General features: G+C 38.5%; 1 protein-coding gene across 1 annotated transcript; it reads left to right on the top strand.

Moving 5' to 3' along the window:
• Positions 1–4,395: 4,395 nt before the first annotated feature.
• PLRG1 (pleiotropic regulator 1) lies at positions 4,396–19,406 on the top strand. Its single transcript, XM_057419065.1, has 15 exons — positions 4,396–4,432; positions 6,208–6,314; positions 6,525–6,667; positions 7,714–7,767; positions 8,244–8,337; positions 8,707–8,797; positions 8,991–9,092; positions 11,859–11,951; positions 12,317–12,466; positions 12,583–12,684; positions 13,183–13,285; positions 13,877–13,985; positions 15,503–15,642; positions 18,050–18,243; positions 19,202–19,406. Exons 1-15 carry the CDS (start codon positions 4,424–4,426, stop codon positions 19,259–19,261), a joined length of 1,551 nt encoding a protein of 516 aa, XP_057275048.1. The 5' UTR covers positions 4,396–4,423; the 3' UTR covers positions 19,262–19,406.
• The last annotated feature ends 900 nt before the right edge of the window (positions 19,407–20,306 follow it).

Below are 20,306 nucleotides of genomic sequence, written 5' to 3'. Positions count from 1 at the left end.
TACAGCATTAAGTTATCTGTAATCATAGTGAAATACTCAAACATGTTTTCTGATGCTTTATAAGAGTATGACATATCACTGCTCTCATATTAGCAGGCTTTTAACATTTTTGTGTCTTTATATAATGTGATTTTCTCATGCATTATAAATGACCATAGCACGCTTTTCAAAAGCCATTCATTCTGGTGTCTGAAGACACAGAGATGCAAACCATGGGCTGATGTTCCATTTCAAAGATCAACTTGATGAAGTGGGAGATTTTATGGTAAGTAAAGATGAGGACAGCTAAAATTACTTGGTTTAGTCCTTTTTTCTGTATTTGTGCTGTTGCCAGAATTCTTGTAAACTATGGAGATTCCTGAAATATGAAAACTATTTAACCTGACCGGTTTAATTATTAAATAGCTTGGACTAACATCAGTTGTGGCTCAAGGAGCTCTAACTCCACTGAATTTGATCCCTTGCAGGAGGACATCAACAACACTTTAATTTGGAAGAACACAAACTTCTCCTCTCAGGCATTAGAGAATTCTGCCTAAAGCCAAAACTGACATCAATTAACACACAATTTCCAAGATATTATCACTGATTCTGGGCATGTCCCAACCTTAAATGCAGTTTTCCCCCCATGTACCTCTGAGGGAAGTTCAGTCACCCTCATCTTACGTATAAGGAAGGGACATAGCGATGCTGAACCCTTGCTCAGGGTACATGTACAGCAGAACTAAAAGAAGGTCTCACTAGTCCTGACCTAGAAACTTGCTACTAAATTATCCTGTCTCAGTCCAAACAAAACTTAATTAAATGTATGATATTTGTCCTAAATCCATTCTGAAACCATAGCCATGTTCTGCAGTAACTTATGGTGTCCTTCTTCAGGCCTTAAGTACACTTTGTCCCCCTATGAAGAAGCGTGGCTATGCCTGTGCAGAGAATGTCAGGGACCAGATGACAGGGATTGGCACAGAAGCCCCCAGGCTTGATGTAGAGTCCCAGACAGGGAACCCCTAGGCTCCATCTGCCTTCAGATGGGACTTCCTCTTTGAAGCTTGTCCTTTGACCCTCCCACCTCCAGTACTTTTCTTTGGTTTCCACAAGAGAGTTGGGCAGTTGTGTCTCTCTGGGGATTTTCTGTGAACCACACGTGTGTCATACCACACTGGGTTTGTGTCAGAGGAGCAGAAGCCCCAGCTAGTGAGCCAATGCCTTGTCTACACTGCAAAGATTTTGCCTGGAGTTTTATCAGCAAAAAATGGTCCAAATTTGAACTGCCTATAAAGCAACCTACACTGGCAAATGTGTATACAAAGAACATTTTGGCAGCAGAATTTAATCTACATTAGCATGCTGGTTATGAGATGTGATTTTTCTCTCATGCTTGCAACCAAATACAGTTTGATTGATGCTTTCTAAGGACTGAATGAAGCCTTATTAACAACCACAGCCATGGCTTAAATTTCTTCTAAAAATTATACCAAAAAGGCTTTCTTTTCAAAACAGGACACCTAATCTTTGTTCCTTCATATGCCCTCCTCCAACTTGTGGTTAATGAGAAGCTGTTCCCAGAGTTAACGGTACCACAACAAACCTGCTATTAGGAACTGCAATAATACAACATGGACCTGATGGTGTTTCAGGACATCCCTTTGTACAGTATTTTTGTACTGAAAAGGCACTTACTGGCAGAGGTGTATGTGTATGTTTGGAGGAATGACTATTTGCTTGCTGCCCCTTGTGTTTGTTGTGCCGACGTGTCTGGCAGTGGTGGAACCCTCTTTACACAAACCCCTGTCAGGCAAGTCATGGTCACTGAATCACAGCTTTTCAGAGTTGAATGTGCCTTCTGAAGTGTTCTTGGGGTGGGAGAACACGATGTGCCACGATGAGATGTAGTCTTGACTAAATTAAACTTTAAAATAGCGGTTCATTTATAAATGTCCTTTTGAACAACTAGTGTTGTAATAGTGTCATACTATGAAAAGAATACTGTAAACTTAAATGTTGGTCTCTGCTGAGATGAACATCCCCATTTCTTGCTTTTACTGGTAAGAAATATTACTTCAAAGGTTTTTCATAAATGAGAATTAATGCTCTATGCATGATCTGGAAGCAAACAAATTCTCAAACATTAATGAGTGGGGCTGTTCACTTTGAACTTAAAAAAGCACTAAAAGCACATGCAACTTACTAGTCACCTTCATCTAAGTAGCAATTTATAAAAAATTACATAGCGTATTATTTCCAGAATTACAGCTGGCAACTGCTGCTGACATGCAAGAAGACATATAATGAAGAAAATTAATAAAGTGCATACCCTAATTAGTACTGCTGTCATTAATTTATTGAAATTCTGGGGCTAAATTTCACCTTGGACTACATATTCTGTCAAAAAAAAAAATTATTACAGAGATTAATTTGTCCCCTGATTTTCTAAAGCTTTCCAAGGACACCAGGAAATAAGGTGAGATTATAAACTTCTGAGGGGAATGTTTATTTGTAAAAAACAAAAATAAAAATGAGAGCAACTACAGGGCCATGTGCACACTAGTAATAATAGCAAGAAACAACATATAGGAGCAAAATTTCTTGGAAAATATAAATGGATAATTTTTTATTTTTTTTTTGCACTGCTACAAGAGCCTGTATTTGAAATTTAGTTTCCTTTAAAAAGGCAGTAAAAATAAGCCTGATTTCTTTCAACAGACAATAGAAACAACTGCATTATGATACTCTGTGTTGCCAGAGATTAGCCCTTAAACCATTTCCACATATCAAATCCACTGACCAATCAACAGGCACAGACTACTCTGTGTAAACTTAAAAACCACCAAACCTGTTTGAAATCCCTTGCCCCCAAAATCTCCTTTTAAACCTTGTGTGTCTTCAATCTAGCCTCACCAGCCTGGGAGGATGCAACAGCTTTGCCTCATTTTAACACACCACCCCATGGAGTTTGCGCTTTAAGACCGGACGGATGATGCTCCTCCTCCTTAAGGTGCTGTGCTGGCCTTTACCCAAGGCTCAGAAACCTAACAGGGATCACCAGAGGGACTATCAAAATAGGTCCTCTTGTTAAACATGAAACCTGGCTGGCTTGTCTTGAAACTGAACTGGCAATGCTCCTCTGCTGTTAGCGGTACAACATAACCGACACCTCTCCCACACCTCAACCCCAGACCAGGAACTGGGAGCCAAAGCCACTTGCAGCACATGTCCAACTGTCACTGTATCTTAAATAACTAAATATAAACTGCCAGTGCCGCCACCAGGCATGACCCATCAACTCCAAAAGAGAGAAGAGATGGTCATTATGTCAAGCAGGCAGTTCATGTGCCAGAAATAATGCCAAGTTAATTCTATCCTGTGGCTAATCAAGAGCACAGGTTTGGGCTGAGTGATGTTGCACTGGATTGCATTTAAACCAAATCAGTTTGCAAACTCCTCACAGCTCAGGCACACAGAGAGATGTAGTAAGTGGCAGGCACAGTGGTAAAGAAAAGCAATGTGATGGTAGGGTTGCAGAAGATGTGTTTGCCAAATGCCAGCTTTAGCTTGGGAGGTTAAGACTTCCTAAGTTTAAGAGCAAGTGAGTGTATGTGAAGAAAGTCGATGCCAATTTGCACATATGCATTTGGTTATTCTGCCCATGAAGGCAAGTGAAAAATCAACTGGAGTATCCGAGTACCTTTGGAAAAGAACTACAAGCCCTTACATAGCATACATGCCATTAGGTGTAGGGATTGCCAGATATCAGTCTCCGCTAAAAGACAATCCTGTAGACTCACACTAAAGGTACTTTCTCCAAAATGCCAAGTATAATGGCTAGCATCCCCTATTGCACTGTTTTCTTTTGTTCAGAGGTTGCATTTCAGGCCTGGGACTATTTTCCCACATCCCGCTCGTGCTGTGCAATTCCCTGAACTGAATTTAACCTTGGGAACCCACAACGAACACGACGCCTAAACGCTGTAGCTGCACGGCCCAAAACAACGGCAAAGGCCAAAGATTTCTGTAAAACCAGGCTGACCAGAGGGCACCCAACCCCTCAGCGAGGGGAACCGCTGCGTAAACGGCGCCGACTCCTCCATCGCCCTGGTTCATGAAAGTCCAGGTGCCTTTCACAAAGGTGAGCATTGCTCTCTCCTGGCGGGTACCGCTCACTGCAGCCCTCTCACCGCACACTCCCACACCACTCGCAGGTCTCGAACCCACGACCTCAGCCCGCACCACAAGATCCGTAAATCCCACCTCCATCAGGTCCCGCCCCCGGGCCTTTATCTGCTCCGCCTCTCGCGCGCGCGAGTCTGTGCCCGCGCCTTCGCGATGCGTCACTTCCGTTGCGGCGCGGGGCAGGTGCCGGAAGTCTCTCCATAGCGGTGTCGGAGTGCGGTGGTGGTGGTGGTGTTCGGAGCTCGCCGGCGCCATGGTGGAGGTGAGAGGCCGGAGGGGGTTCGGTTACCTCCAGTGGGTACCTTGCGTGGTCCCTGCCTTGCCGTTGAGTCGTGCCGGGAGGGACTAGGGAGCGCTGCTGGGGCGGCGGGGCGGCTTGGGCCCGTGATGGGGGGGAAGCCGGCGGGGACCACCGAGCACCTCAGCGCACCCCCACTTCGACCTCGGTGTGAAAGCGCCGCTGTGGTGATAGACTACGGCTGTCCCTCTGCCTTCCTAGCCGCTGCCGCGGGGACAGCGAGTGGGGCGCCGGTGTGAAGGCTGCAGGGCGCGGGTTTCGGGCGGGAGTAAGCGGCAGGCAGCAGTTTTGATTTGAAAGACTTACGCCGTATGCGGTATTTGTGCTGGGAAATGGTGTTGTGATTCCCAGCCTCCGGTGACTTATTGGCTTGGTCAGCTAGCCAAAGAAACGGAATCCGGCCTGTGAGGGCTTGGAAGTGAAATCATGGAGAAAGCCACTGTTTTTACGGACCCTGGAATAGTTACTGTGGAGTGAACATCATGCATTTCTGAAAGCATGTAGTGTTGTCAGGAGCATGTACGAAGATGCAGACACTGCTGCTGTATGTAACGGTAGCAGGGCTTTTTTTACAAAAGAATATTTGTCAGAAAATATTTGTAAATGCTTTTTCCCTACTGGGGAGGTGTTGTGTTACCTAGTACTCGTGTTGATTTCAACAGCTGCTGTTGTTGAATAGTAATTAGCTTCTATTATTCTAATCTCTTTCTTCAGATGTATGAAATTCCTAATCCTACTCTAAATGTTTTGGCTTGTTTTTTTTTCTCCTGTTTAATACCTGGAGATTGTAGGAAAGTATTGAGCCAGAGCAGCAGACTTTGTGTAGCTGCTACTGAGTCAGGAAGCTAATAGCCACTGCAAAATGGGCTGGTAAGTGGCCAAACAACTTTGAAGGCAGGAAAACAAAAACTTACAGATAACTAAATAGGGAAAGCGCTTGTGTAGTGATTCTTGAAAGCTGGGCAGTGCCAGAAGTTATTCAAGTAGCTTCCAATTTGTTGCCGTTTTTTGTGTGACATACAGAACGTACAGTCATGCAAAGAGTTTTGGCTTTGTACCTGAGCAAGCAGGCTCAGATTTACAATGATTTTTTTTTTTTTTCCACTGGGAGGAAAATATTAGCAAGAAATTACTTGTGCTGTTAATAAGTAAAAAGCCTCTATAAATTAATAGCTTTAACTCTGCTTGTTAGTTTCTGGATGGGAATTGTAAGTATGTTTTGCTCATAGTAACAAATGAATATTGCAAAAGGAAAACAAGTTTTGTCAGGTTTTATCCCAAGTTTTCTCTTAGTAAACTGCTGTGTTTATGTAAGGTGTCACAGAAACTGGTGATTGCTCTTGTTCTTTTTCTGGTGGTAGTGAAATAAAACTTACAGAACTGTTTTCAGAATTTGTTATTTTATTGCCTGCTTACAAAAACAGAACGTGAAAGGAGGAGGGGGAAAAAGCTTGTACGCTCATGGAGCTGTTTTGTAGATGCCAGTGCAGAAAGCCTGATCAAAGTTTTTGGCAGTTTTCAAGAAAGGGATTGTTATTTTGAGGAAATGATAAATTAACAATTAACAGCTAAACATAATTTTCTAGTTACCAAGATGAGTGGTGTTTTCCGTGAACTAAACAGTGCTATGTTATCTAATGGGACTGAAGTCTGGAAATTGCTACTTGGTTTAATCTGTGTTTCAGTTTTTCATGTAATTATAATCAAATGTGTTTAAATGTTCTTTTCTTTCCTCTTAGGAAGTCCAAAAGCATTCTGTGCATACACTTGTGTTCAGATCTTTGAAGAGGACTCATGATATGTTTGTAGCTGATAATGCCAAGCCTATCCCATTAGATGATGAAAGGTAAGTACTGCACTCAGTCAGGTTTTAACCTGTGTTAGCGATTGCTCCATCCAAGTCAGAAGTTCAGAAGGTTCTGTAGAGTTAACAAAGTAGTCTTAAGGGGAAAAAAAATACCATAAAGTAAGTCATATAAAGTCTCTCAGATCTTTCAAAACTTAGTAACAACAAAAATCAGGGTTTATTCAGGATTGTGCTTTACTCTCCCAACAGTCACAAAGTAAAGATGGCAGTCAAGTTACGTACGGAGTATGGCTCAGTATTACACATGCCTACTCTTAAAGAAAACTTGAGAGAAAAAGGAGGTCCAAACACCGGGGATCCTTATGGACACAAACAGTACTCTGGAAATCAAGGTTAGTTTGCTTTTAAGGGTATATTTGTCCTTTCTTTTGTAACAGCCTCACTGATGTATAATCCAAAGAATGCAGTACAGTGTTAATCCATTGGTAATAAATGTGGAAAACAAAATACTTTTTTTATTTTTTTTTATTGTTTCATATTTTTCTTGCTACGGTCCATAGGAGTCAAGTGATTCAGAACAAGGAGGAAATTTGTTTTAACAAGGAATAATAGGCTGCTGTGAAGGTTTTACACTGATGCATTAGTAAAAAGAGCAAATTTTATGGTAACATTAGTGTAAGCTATACTTGGGTGTTAGAAAGATGAGTAATATATTTCTCCTTTTTACATATTCATGATGGTCAAGGGCGTGTTTGTTTGGTTGGGGTTTGTTTTGGTTTTGTTTTTATTTTGTTTCATAACATTTTTTCATGCTTCCTTTAGCTCTGCGACTATGAAACCAGAAAATTATATTAAATCTGTAGGCTTTTTTTCAACCGATGTTTGGTTATATATAAAATCTGTATGTAATAAGTAGATCCCATATGGAAACTTCTCTTCTAAAGAGTGCCAAATGCCACCTTATTTCAGTTAAGATTTGTTGTTTTTTTTCTCAAGGTACTTTATGTGGGAGTATTCTGAAATATGTTGAGAGATAATGAAAAATCTTTAAAGAAAAAGAAAAACTTTTCTGATACCATAGACAACCAGTTGTCTTTACTAGCTTACATTTCAGATACCAGTGCTATTTGTGTACTTGAATTCTTTTCTATGATAGCTGCTACAAAAGGCATCTTTGACAGTATGAAGATTTTTCTCTTGAGAGTCCCTCTTGATAATGGGTATCCTCACCATTTAAAAAATTATTTTATTTTTTTTACTATTGAGTTTTAGAATACAGAGGTAATTGGAACAAATGAAATTAAAATAAAAATGCTTGTGTAGTACACTAGAAGTGATTGTTAGTTTCTTCTACTGCTGTTTTGATTTATTTCCTGTTTGAGTACATCATTTGCAGTATGAGATGTAATTATTAATACAACATTTTGTTGCTTTTCAGGACAAGAACTTGAATATTTGATAACTGGCACACATCCATATCCACCCGGGCCTGGTAAGTAAAATTCTGTGTGTGCTGGGGTTTTTTGCCTTCCTGTAACAACACGGTATCCTCCATCCTAGCAGGAGCAGTCTTCCTCTCGCTGTGAATCCGTATCTTATAGTAGTGGGAAATGCAGTTGAAAACTTTCATGGTATTGATGCAGATAGTTTTGTGACTGATAGGAAGGAGGAGGATCTAGGTACAGATGCTGTGTCTTCTCACTGAGCCTCAGTGAATATAAGCTTGCTGTGAGGTAGTCATTCATTTCTATGAGGTTTCACCTTCTGTGGTAACATTATGACAAAAATGTTTTAGAAATCTGCTCTTTGATATTGTGGTCCTCTTTCTCTGGGAGACTTTTCCCTGAGAAAGAGACATTAGGTCTAATAATTTGTGTCATTTGGTTTTGTCTGTGCTTGGAAGGGTTATGTTTCTATGTTGTTACATTGGCCATTGCTAATTGTCACTACTGTTTTATTTTTTTCAAGGTGTGGCTCTGACAGCAGATACTAAGGTACAGAGGATGCCTAGTGAATCTGCAGCACAGTCCTTAGCTGTGGCACTTCCTGCTTCTCAATCCAGGTACTGATGTGTTACTTCATTAACACTTTTCTACGGGGATTTCAAGGCAAAATACTGAAGTCAGAATAGGAGCTACTTTGAGTATTTTTTATGAACTCATTTATGAAATGATTAAAGAAACTACTTTTAGTGTGGTCAGGCGTCATTTTTCTGTGCCCTACTGTTTTCATGGAAAAGAAAAAATGAGGCTTTGTTTGTGGATGTCTTTTACCTTGAGGTGGTCAGTCACAGGAGCAGGTTGCCCAGAGAGGTTGTGGAGTCTCCATTCTTGGAGGTGTACAACGCTCAACTGGATGTAGCCCTGCGATAACTTATTGTTTAGTAAAAGAAAGTTGATTCCAATCCATCAATCATTTTCATTCAACCTAGGTTGGATGCAAGTCGAACAGCTGCTGGTGTGGGTGATATTTACAGACATGCTGGAATATCTGAGCGTTCACAGCCTCCTGGGATGTCTGTGGTGAGTTGCAGATCTAATGTGAAAAGTATGTAGTATTCACCAGATTTGCTTCTGGATACATTTGTGTGTTGTGTGGAAATCTCCTGACTGACTAAACATAATCAGTGTTGAGATGTCACAGCAAGAAGGCTTTAGGTTCTAGGTAAGGAGGTAAGTTATAAAACATAAGAGTAACCTTCCTTTTGACTTACAGGCTATGGTGGAAGCTGGTGGAAACAAAAATTCAGCATTAATGGCAAAGAAGGCTCCAACCATGCCCAAACCTCAGTGGCATCCGCCTTGGAAACTGTACAGAGTAAGTTACAAATACGTGAATATGAACATGCACATAAAAGTAAATGAGTATTTAATGTTCTATGAAGACCTCAAAGCATAATTTTCCTTCTCATTCACAAAAATTAAATCAAATTAAAAGTGATCACAGCTAAGTTGCATATGTACACTTCCTTAAATAACAAAGAGGTTAAATTACGAACATCATTCTATATGGCAAATTTTTTTGTAAACATTGTAAATTTTACCCTTATATTTACTTACGTGTAGCTGTGTTGTGATAAATTTGTTATAGAGTTTGTTTTTTCTAGTGTGATTCTTTGATAGAGGAACCTAAAGGCAAAGTGCAAAATTTGAAACTGATAACATGTTCAAGAAATACTGTTAATGCAGTAAAATTGTCACCAGAAACACTTAAAGGCAGTCACTGAATCGGCAAGACTTCTTTTACTTGATATGAAAATGGGGAGAAGAGCTGAATACTTAAATTACAAATTATCTCTGTGGTTTAGATTGGTTGACTTCTAGTCTTGTCTTTTAATTACTCTAATTTGCCTTTTAATTTTCTTAGCCATTCCCCCCAAATCTGATACCATCTTCAAATGTTTTGGTGATAAGTATGGCAAAGGAGCTGAGTTGAAGAGAAAATCTCTAAGCATGTGTATCTGTTCAGATCTTTTTAACTTTTCAGGTGCATCTGTTTGAACATGTACCTTTTTTTCTTAAGGGGCTGATTCTTACTATGAAATTTGAGCAATTTGATATTTTGTATTGGTTGTGTATTTTTATGTGAATCATAGAATCATTAGGGTTGAAAAAGAACTTAAGATCATCTAGTTCCAACCCCCCTGCCGTGGGCAGGGACACCTTACACTAAATCATATCACCCAAGGCCTCGTCCAGCCTGGCCTTGAACACTGCCAGGGATGGAGCATTCACAACCTCCCTGGGCAACCCATTCCAGTGCCTCACCACCCTAACAGGAAAGAATTTCCTTCTTATATCCAACCTAAGCTTCCCCTGTTTAAGTTTTAACCCATTACCCCTTGTCCTGTCACTACAGTCCCTAATGAAGAGTCCCTCTCCAGCATCCCTATAGCCCCCTTCAGATACTGGAAGGCTGCTATGAGGTCTCCATGCAGCCTTCTCTTCTCCAGGCTGAACAGCCCCAGCTTTCTCAGCCAGTCTTCATACGGGAGGTGCTCCAGTCCCCTGATCATCCTTGTGGCCCTTCTTTGGACTTGTTCCAACAGTTCCATGTCCTTTTTATGTTGAGGATACCAGAACTGCACACAATACTCCAGGTGAGGTCTCACAAGAGCAGAGTAAAGGGGCAGGATCACCTCCTTCGACCTGCTGGTCACGCTCCTTTTGATGCAGCCCAGGATACGAAAGAAAGGGTCAACATTATGAATGTTAGGCTTTCCTGACACTGAAAAATCTTATGCTCTGGTATCAGAACTGGATTAGCAATTTTCATCTGAATGTAGCACCATGTATAGGCATTTAGATTTTCAGAAGAGTACTGAGTGCTGCATTAGTCATGAATCTTAAATTACTTTTTGAGATTAGCCTTTTTGAGAAAAGCACTTTAGCTCAAAGGAATACAGAGGTTTTCTAAATGTGGCAGTAGTGGAATGTGCTCTTCATAAAAATCAAAGCAAATGCCATGTGAAAAAAATTGCACCAAAATAAACCCATGAAAGATTTAAGATAAGTGAAAAATGCGTACTTGTTAAGGAACACTTTCTTTTCAGAGAGACTGTAAATACAATTGAAGTCACTGTATTAATTCTACATGTAAACGGTTTTAGTGGGAGTTTGCTGTTAAAATCCTTGCTCAGCATGAAGAAGCTTTTTCAGAAATAAAGCATAGATAGAATGGTAAATGTGGGTTTCATCTTGTCTGTTGCATTTTAACTGATCTCCCCAAGTTTGTGAAAGGTGAGGACCTCAAATAGGTCAGATAAACTATTTCTTAGATTTCTTCCCTGGAAATTCCTGTTTCTATTTTTAGACTAGGAAGAAATCTAGACAGCTATCTCAAATGTGGCTGTGGTCTTATCTGGTCAGAAGAATCCACTTTAGCTTTCCAAAGTATTTCTATCTAAGAACTTTTATTGTTTCAGATTTTTTTAAAATTAACTGTGTAACAGTGCATGAAATACAACATCCAGTGAAACCAAATACGGGGTTTGATGTTTAGCTGTTTGACTTCAGAGAAATTAAAGAGACAAGCGGCTGTAAACAAGCCCTGTGTTGGTAGAGCTTTCCTTATGAGATCTGTCTCCAGCATTTTGTTACCAGAAAGCTTCTGACGTATTATCCCTTATTTAGAGAAAAGGAGGTGGTAGTATGCTTTAACAAGTTCTTATATGGCAACATGATTTAATAGCTAAGATTTTATATAATTGTTCTTTATTTTTGTGTAAGTGGTATGAAGCAGCAAAAGGAACTTGTGCTTAAGTCCAGTCTTTCTCTGCAAAGCCTCAAGTGGTGAGCCACAGTGTTATGGACTGTCAAAGGACTTGAAAAGGTTGCATATAGGAACAGGATCTTTCTATATTGCAAGTTCCCAAAGTCTGTATGACTTCTAAATTTTCATTAGTTTCTTCATTTAACTAAAGTAGAAATCAAGCTCTCTTCAGATCTAATTTTACATTTGACTTTTTGGGGAGTATACATTTCCTGATGAGTACAAACGAATTCCAGTGCTGAGAAATGAAAGTTATACTGGCAGATGTATGTGTATTATTTCTTATTTAAAAAAAATTTATTCTTTCTAAAGGTTATCAGTGGTCACCTGGGCTGGGTGAGATGTATTGCAGTAGAACCAGGAAATCAGTGGTTTGTTACTGGCTCTGCTGACAGAACCATAAAGGTAAGAGGCTGGAAGAAATCGCTGACAAAGTTGAGGTGGGGGTGTTTAGCTTTTTGTTTTGTTATTTAAAAATGTCTTCAGCCCTTGGAAACAACTTCTTGCAACTCCTTGTAGCATAACTGCTTGCAGAATAATGAACTGCAGAGCAGTTTTTTTTAATTTATCACCTAGTCATAAAGGATTTGTGGAGTACTACTACTTCTTAAGATTTCATTTATTACATGGTAATAGCTGGAGGGCAAATGTCTATGTTACTGTAAGTTTTGATTTACAGTACAGCAGGGTCACTTACATCTGGGCTGTTTACCCAGACTGTTACTAGATAGCTTTTACCTGTCTACCTCAAAATCCCTGTTTTGATGCAGATCTGGGACCTTGCTAGCGGCAAATTGAAATTGTCTTTGACGGGACACATCAGTACTGTGCGAGGGGTGATAGTAAGTGCAAGAAGTCCATACCTCTTTTCTTGTGGAGAAGACAAACAAGTGAAATGCTGGGATCTTGAGTACAATAAGGTAAGCTAGTTTCTTTAATTTGAATTAATTGGTGGTGTCAAATATAAAAATCAAAGCATTTAGAAAATTCTTTCAAATATCAAGTTAGCATGTGTGCATTTTTTTTACTCATCTAGGTTATTAGGCATTACCATGGTCATCTCAGTGCTGTGTATGGTTTAGACCTGCATCCAACAATAGATGTACTGGTAACGTGTAGTAGAGATTCAACAGCACGAGTAAGTATAGCATTGTTACTTTTTAATATCTTGGTATGTCAGTGTTTCAACATCTTCCATTTGTAAAAGTTAACATGAAATCAAGATGAAAATACTAAGATGATTTATTTTAGCTTTGTCTTCCGTTGTTGATAAAACTCAAGCCTGAATACACAAAAATGCAGTGTCACTTTAAGATAAGGTTTTATTTCTTAATTTAGTGGGTAGACCTCATAGTGTTTATATAGGATTGCTTAGCATTTAGAAGGGTAGTATGGCTTTATGGTGACTTCAAGTTATTTGTATGTTTAAAAATTCAGTGGCAGGCTTCCTGCTCCCCTTGCAGTTTTCCAGCTGAGGCAACTGTGTGATGAACTGTTGGATGAAAAAAAATACAACCTAAATACTTCTTAATCTGTAGAACTATGGCAAGGAATTCATGTAATCAATGACAGTGCCTAAGATACATTGAATGTGCACCTCTTACTGACCTCTGACATACTTACTGCAAATTCATAGATCTGGGATGTAAGGACAAAAGCCAGCGTGCACACACTATCGGGACACACAAATGCAGTAGCAACAGTGAAGTGCCAGGCTGCAGAACCACAAATTATTACAGGTATGGTGGGCTTATAGGTTACTTCACAAGTAACATGATTGAAAAACCTAATAATTTTTGTATGTGCTCATTAATTATGTGAGGTTCATAATGCAATCCTTGTTAAGTTACTTAATTTCTCTTATTAGTTTTCTGTTGAAAGTAGTCAATGCTGTGGTTATTTCATGCTGTTAATTGTATGTTTAAGCAAATATAGATGTACATTGCTAGAATATTTTTCTGCACTTTGTTTCTGGTGTTTACTTTTTCTGTTGTACTATGAATTGAGACTTGCCTTCTCTGTGATATATCACAGTTCTCCCAAATGAAGTTAAGACGTGTCTGGTACCATGGTAAAATATTGTTTATCTTCTTTCCCATTGCATAAAAATTCAGCTTTGCTGTGTAACTTAGCTCTTAAATTTCAAACGGTGTAAAAAGACCATTACAACCCAGCATCTTCTTCACCTACAGAGGCATTTAATAGAATATTTTTGTAACAAGCATGGTGTTTTTGTCTTTTTTGCATATAAGGTTTTGGCTGCCTTGTCAAAATAATAACGGTGATAGAATCAATATGATGGTTGCTACTACTTCTTGTTTTCATTGTAGGCAGTCATGATACTACCATACGGCTCTGGGATTTAGTGGCAGGAAAAACTCGTGTTACTTTAACAAATCACAAGAAATCTGTTAGAGCAGTAGTGCTACACCCAAGACAGTAAGTTTTCCTCATTCTTTTACACTTTCGCAGTTCAGAACATTGCGTGGTGACAGAAAGCCAATGTGAGTGATGATTTAGAATGGTAGGGCATAATAATGTGGAAAAACTTGTGAGCTTAGAATGCTGTAAAAAGTACGTATATCAGTTCTCAAATACCTTTTACTACATTGATTGTGCTCCCCAGGCATTGCTGTACATTAGCAATCCTGAGAATGTGTTACATCCCACAGAATTTCTTATATATGTGCCTTTGAAGTCATTGAAATCAGTGACACAGTAAGGCTAATGATAAAGGTGTAACTAAATGATTGTTAGCAGAAAGTGAAGTCGGTTTGTAGAATGATGCATGTGTGAATAATGCTAAAGGAGACAGGGATTAATACAAAGTGGGGGTTTTGAATATGTGGTTCTCTGCACAAAACATTCCAGTCTAACTGATCTTAAAAAGAAACTTCTTGAGCTTAGTCTTTGAAGCAGGTGTTGTTGGAAGTGTTCTCAATTTAGATGCTATATTTTGATGCATCAGCAGTTGCCTGTTTGAATAAATACACATTAAAACAATGCAGAAAAGGAATTCAAATAGAACTATAATACTTCACTTCTAATATTTTAAAATTCTGTCAATGCAGAAATTCAGAATCTTTAATATTAATAAATTCTGACCAATCTGTGCGTCTTAAAAATTGCGATGGTCTTACGCTATGCCTGTTAGCTGGACCAGAGAAAAACCCTAATTTTACTTACATTCTGAAAAACAGTCTGGTTTCAGATTCATCAGTTGTACCTCTTTGGAACTAAACTTGAACAGGTTTTATCAAGCTATAGCAGCTGTCAGCCTAGTATATTTTTTATATTTTAGTATTTCTGTTTTTTTAAAAAGGTCTAGTTCTTTTCCTAATTATTTTTTTAGTTGAAGGGTATATTGAATAGACAGCAAATGGCTTAGACGTTGTGTCAATTGAAAATATTCCTACAGGGTTTTGTATGTGCTACCCAAATAACAGTGTAACTCCTTGCACATACTAAAATGAGGGAATTGCTTGTTTTAGGGTAACTCGGTAAAACAAGTTGTCTTTCATAGTTCACTTTTTTGCAGTTCTTTATCTTTGGTTGTATAGTTTTGAATGACTAACCAATAGTGGGATTTGTTTTGTTTCGGGTGTGCTGCTTTTTTTTCCTTTGGTACCTTTGCTGAGGGTGCACTTAAACCTGAAAATTTGCCAGAATAACAATTGAGAAGAACTTAGTGTGCATTTTTAATATTTGTTGGCATATTAACACTCTATATGGCATAGGACTAATAAATTTTAGGTAGTCTATGGAACAGAAAGAAAACAGTACAAATAGGTAATTCATGACGTCATAAATTTGCTTCATTTTATGTGAAGTAAAAATGTCAGAAAAGCAGTTTGAAGTAACTTTGAAGCTAGCATTTAACAGCAGTTTCAGTGAAGGATGTCTGCTATACCTACAGCTGTTTTGAATTTCAACATACTGTGCTTATTTTCTTTCAGTTACACATTTGCGTCTGGTTCTCCAGATAATATTAAGCAGTGGAAATTCCCAGATGGAAATTTCATTCAGAACCTGTCTGGTCACAATGCTATTATCAACACACTGGCTGTAAATTCCGATGGTGTTCTGGTCTCAGGAGGTAAAAATGAGAAACAAATGCTTGTATTTCCCCTTTACACTCCTCTACAATGGCTGGAGGTCCTTAGACAAAGATGCTAGCTGAGATGTCCTTTATCTGGGCCTATAAACGTGCTACAGCATACAATTTCATAGTCAGTAGGGCCACTTTTATCTTCTTGGATGTTACCGAGCTGCATGCACAAAAATGTATTTGAAGTTACATTTAATGTGCTGCAGGGAAGAGGTTTCCTCTTCTCACCTGACTGCTTGTGCAGGGCTCCAGATTTCACCTTCTGTGATCTCCTGATGATTAGAATTCCCTCAGGAGTGGTGTGGAAACTGGGAGCTGCCTCAGAGAGCAGCTAAAGAACCTGGTGTCTCTGTTAGTAACAAGTTGATGCAGTGAGAATGGGTAGAGCATATAGAAACATCTTGCCCAGGCTTGCTGTACCATTTAAATGTGAACTCTTCCTTGGTCCTTATGCAGCACAAATGGACTGGTTCTGTTGTCTTAAGGTTTCCTGCACACGTTTTCTGATGTTACTTTGATTGTTCAAAAGATTGATGGCTAATCTCCAAATATTACTGTGAATCAAACCCATGTTTACTTAGCAATATTATGTGTTCAAACGTTCAGAAATTAAGAAACTAGTCCTTTGGCTCCAGTGCTTATGGGAGGATTTTATGTCTATTGTGACACACGGATTTAATTTTTTCATTCAAAAGGTTCCAGAATTTAATAATAATCTGATACATTATTGTTTAGCGGTCTGTGAGCCCCCGACCTCTTGGAGCTATTAGTTTGCTTTCATGTATCTGTGTTGGGGTAGCAGAAGAATCCCAAATGCTTACTGTGTCTGATCATGAATAATTTTATGTCAGAACAGTTACCTCATTGTAGGTAGCATTTTTCTGTATATTAGTTATCCAAGCACTGTAATAGAATTATTTTGTTGGAAGTATGTGTTACTTAAACCGTAGTTTGTGAAATTTGAGTTCTGTGTGTGTACAAGACAAAGTACATACATAGATGTCCAGTTGCCCGCTGGGTTTAAACCATGACAGTAGACTTTCTTTCAAAAAAAGCTTGTCACTAAAAAAGCTTTTAGAAATCCCAATAGGAAGACGGTGTGTTTTTAATGTAGATGTTGTTATAAACAGGGAAGGAATAAACAGTGTGGAAAAAGAAAGTGCTAATTTTACAGCTTGAGAGCTCAGCTCTAGAGTAACAGTTCAGGATTGCATGGGAGTTTAAACCCAAATCTCTGAGGTCCTAGAGCAGTTGCTTAATTACGAGATTGTCCTGGGAGAGCTCTAGCAGAGAAAAGTGAATTAAGAGGCCAGGCTGTGGTGTTCCACATAACTTGCAGAGCATGAGTTTTTATGTCTCAGTTTTGCTTGTCTAATACTTTGGCTAGTTGCGAGCAAGGAGAGGACTCAATTCACAGCATCGCACATGATAGCTTAAGATGTGTTCCATGAGTTTACATGATAGTTACAAAAAAACGTGTGTGTGTTTGTAACCAGAGAATAACAAGAAAAGTAACAGTGAAGCTACACTGTGGAATTAGATTTGGTCCCTGTTGGTCTCATTAGATACAGTATATCCTGTAGGCTAGGGATGTGGATAAGATGGAAATGTGCTAAGCAGGATTTGGAAGATAGCTGATAGTAAGTCACTTTACCCTGATTATGTTTTCAAGCATGTATAAATAAGTTGATGCTGAATTAAAATAAGTTGAGGTTACCTTAGGAACTGTAAAAACACCCTTCTTAGTTTGTTTTGGTTGTTTCGTTTTTTTTTTTCTATCTCATAGCTGTGGAGCATTTTTTAATAGATCTTTTTTGGTTAGATAATGCTTTGGGAGGAGAGGTTGTTTTTTGTAACTGAAAAATTCCTTTGAGATCATCCTTGTGAATACAGAGCTCAGATTGCTATGAATACGCTGTAGCTGATGACAGTAGCAGTAATGCTGGCAGTGGTTTGAACTGGATTTGAAATAGAACCTCTGCAAACATTAAGCTATTTCCCATTACCGACTCCTTAATGTCTGTAATCTGTTTGACAGGATGATGTCTGTTCAACTTTAGTTGAGCTACTGAACAAGGAGCTTGATACTGAGAATGCCAGTCCTTGCTGTGCTTCCAAAGCACCTTGCTTCAGTTGCCATGTGATGTAGTGTGTCATCTCTCTGGGTTATCTAATACAAAGCTGGATGAGATTCTGAGGAAGCTTCTATCAGCCTTAAACAAGATCAGCCTTTCTTAACTGAGAAGGAAACTAGTAGAAAATAGGAAACCTTGTAGGCTCTACTGAGCTGTTCTGCGTGAATGTTATAGCTGATGTATTAATTACTTGTTCATGATACTGTTTTTAGAAAACTAGTAGAAATTAACTGGTTAAAAATACTGTTTCTTTGTTTTAGCTGACAATGGTACAATGCATCTTTGGGACTGGAGAACTGGATACAACTTCCAGAGAGTACATGCAGCTGTGCAGCCAGGCTCTTTGGACAGTGAATCAGGAATATTTGCATGTGTGTTTGACCAGTCAGAAAGCAGACTGCTAACTGCTGAAGCTGATAAGACCATCAAAGTATACAAAGAAGATGATACTGCGGTATGTCATAGTGGCTTTTTAATGTTATGCAGATCAATAAGAGACATGCACAGACTTGTGTAATCAATTTTATTGAAGTTTGGAAGCAATATGTTTGCAATAACATTAAGAGGACAGTAGCTAGTTTCTGCACTCCTAATTTTTTATTATATGCTATAGTACAAATAAGTGTCAGGCCTGTCAACTCTTCTGCAGAAGTCCCTTGTGATGAGGCTTGGAGAAATCTTAATACAATGATGCATACTGCATTTTAAAGCCAGTAGGGGACTGTGTGTGTTTGTATTGATTAAAACATGGGAATTTGCAAAAAGATTACATTTGAAAGATTTATTGTACTTCTGTATATGATTTAGATTAGTCATTTGCTTTGGCAATTTCTAGAGTAAATAGTCTATTTTTAAGCTGTTATTCTGAAATCCAGATCCATTTACTAATAGATAAGACAGAAGATTATTATATAGTTTATCAGCGTATGTCTTCGATATAAAGGATATAAGGATTTTCATTAAATCTTAGGATTTTTGCATTGAATTAGACTTGGAACAACTCTTAGGTCTGAAGGAATATGGACTATTTTATCCATTTTGTGACTGGGCAGAATGTAGACTCTGGCATCAGCCAGTACTGATGTTAATATTGCTGGAAGGACTGTCTCTGGAATTCATGTTCTTGTGCTTTGATCACTACAGTGTTGTTCCTGAAATGCCACTGGCAACCTGTTTTTTGTCCGTGTTGCAAAAAAAAAAAAACAAACCCACAGAATAAGTTTTGTCATGTACTTCAGACATTGGGATAAAGTTCCATATGGATAAATTAATTCCATAGTAGATTAGGTAATTACAATGTTACATATGTCATAGAGTATATATGCTATGTGAGTAATTTTAAACTAAACCCTAATTAGAGGTGAATTTTGTGTTAAAAAAAACCTTATGAGATTTTTCTTTTTTTCCTTTAGACTGAAGAAACTCATCCTGTCAGCTGGAAGCCAGAAATTATCAAGAGAAAGCGATTTTAGTGCAGCAGGATACTTATACTATAATTTTGTTTTGGCTTTCCTGAGAGCATTCAGTCACATTTTGCTCTGTCTAGAACAGCAGAGCAGGAAGTCAGCTAAGTCATTGCTATTTCAACATGTTTTATAATAAATCTTATTTCTCTTCCCTTTTGTATTTTTTTTTGTTTTGGTGTGATCCCAGCAAACCACTTGCAGCTGTTAACTTTCTTTCTGTGGAGCATGTATAGTTCATGAAAAGGATAGGTGTGCAGGTGGTTACTTTTTTGTATGAATCTGCTGAGTGTAGGTCTAAACATATTTTGATGAGCCAGGTTTTCTAAAAGACCTTTACTTGACTCCAGAAGTTAATTGCAAGTTCATGCATAGAAGCCATGTACTGGGAATTTGTTGATTGACACTTTTAGATTTTAGACCAGTATAGCTTAGTGTACATATGCTAATTGTATACTGCAATGAAACGGTATATATACTAAATTACAGAGTAACTGTAATCAAGAAAGGAGGAGGACAGTATAATAATGATGTAGTTTACCTTATAAACTCAGCCACTGAGCATTGCCAGTGCTGTATTATTGAATGAAATAGATCTTCAAAGTGTTTCTTTCCTTAGGAAAGCTTTCATATGCAACTACTCATTTCATTTCAGAGTGGACCTCCTATAGGAAGTACCACTGTCAAATCATACTGTTCACCATCGCCATAGTGTTAGGACCAGTTGACTTTCTTTGTAAACCACCTGTTTGGTTTTTTCAGTTATCTAAAGTATATATGACATTAGAGTACAGTTAACCTTTAAAACTGAGGTCTAAGAGGAAAAGCTCTTAAGTCATTCCAGCCTTAATTTTACATGTTGCTGTCTCCCCATGATCTTCTGAAGGAATTTAAAATATTTCTGAAAGATAATTTGTCCTCCTGAAGGGACAAATCTTTCATTGTGTTTACAAACAGTCACATAACATGCAGTAAACATAAAAGCCTCCTTGCTACAACTTTTCTGTGATGTATGTGATGCTCTGAAGCGCTTTCTATTCATGGGGGAGAGAAG

Source organism: Pezoporus wallicus, unplaced genomic scaffold, assembly GCF_028554395.1.
Source record: "Pezoporus wallicus isolate ANWC-B61680 ecotype Strahan unplaced genomic scaffold, APGP_CSIRO_Pwel_v1 contig_2384, whole genome shotgun sequence".
NCBI classification, from domain to species: domain Eukaryota; kingdom Metazoa; phylum Chordata; class Aves; order Psittaciformes; family Psittacidae; genus Pezoporus; species Pezoporus wallicus.
The sequence above is the reverse complement of the archived record's forward strand: the minus strand, read 5'-3'. Positions and strand labels throughout refer to the sequence as shown.

Excerpts from the sequence above, each read along its gene's own strand:
- PLRG1 (XM_057419065.1), top strand. Across the intron at positions 8,338-8,706 it reads CTTCCTGCTTCTCAATCCAG|GTTGGATGCAAGTCGAACAG; the intron begins GTACTGATGTGT and ends CATTCAACCTAG. Across the intron at positions 15,643-18,049 it reads TGGTGTTCTGGTCTCAGGAG|CTGACAATGGTACAATGCAT; the intron begins GTAAAAATGAGA and ends TCTTTGTTTTAG.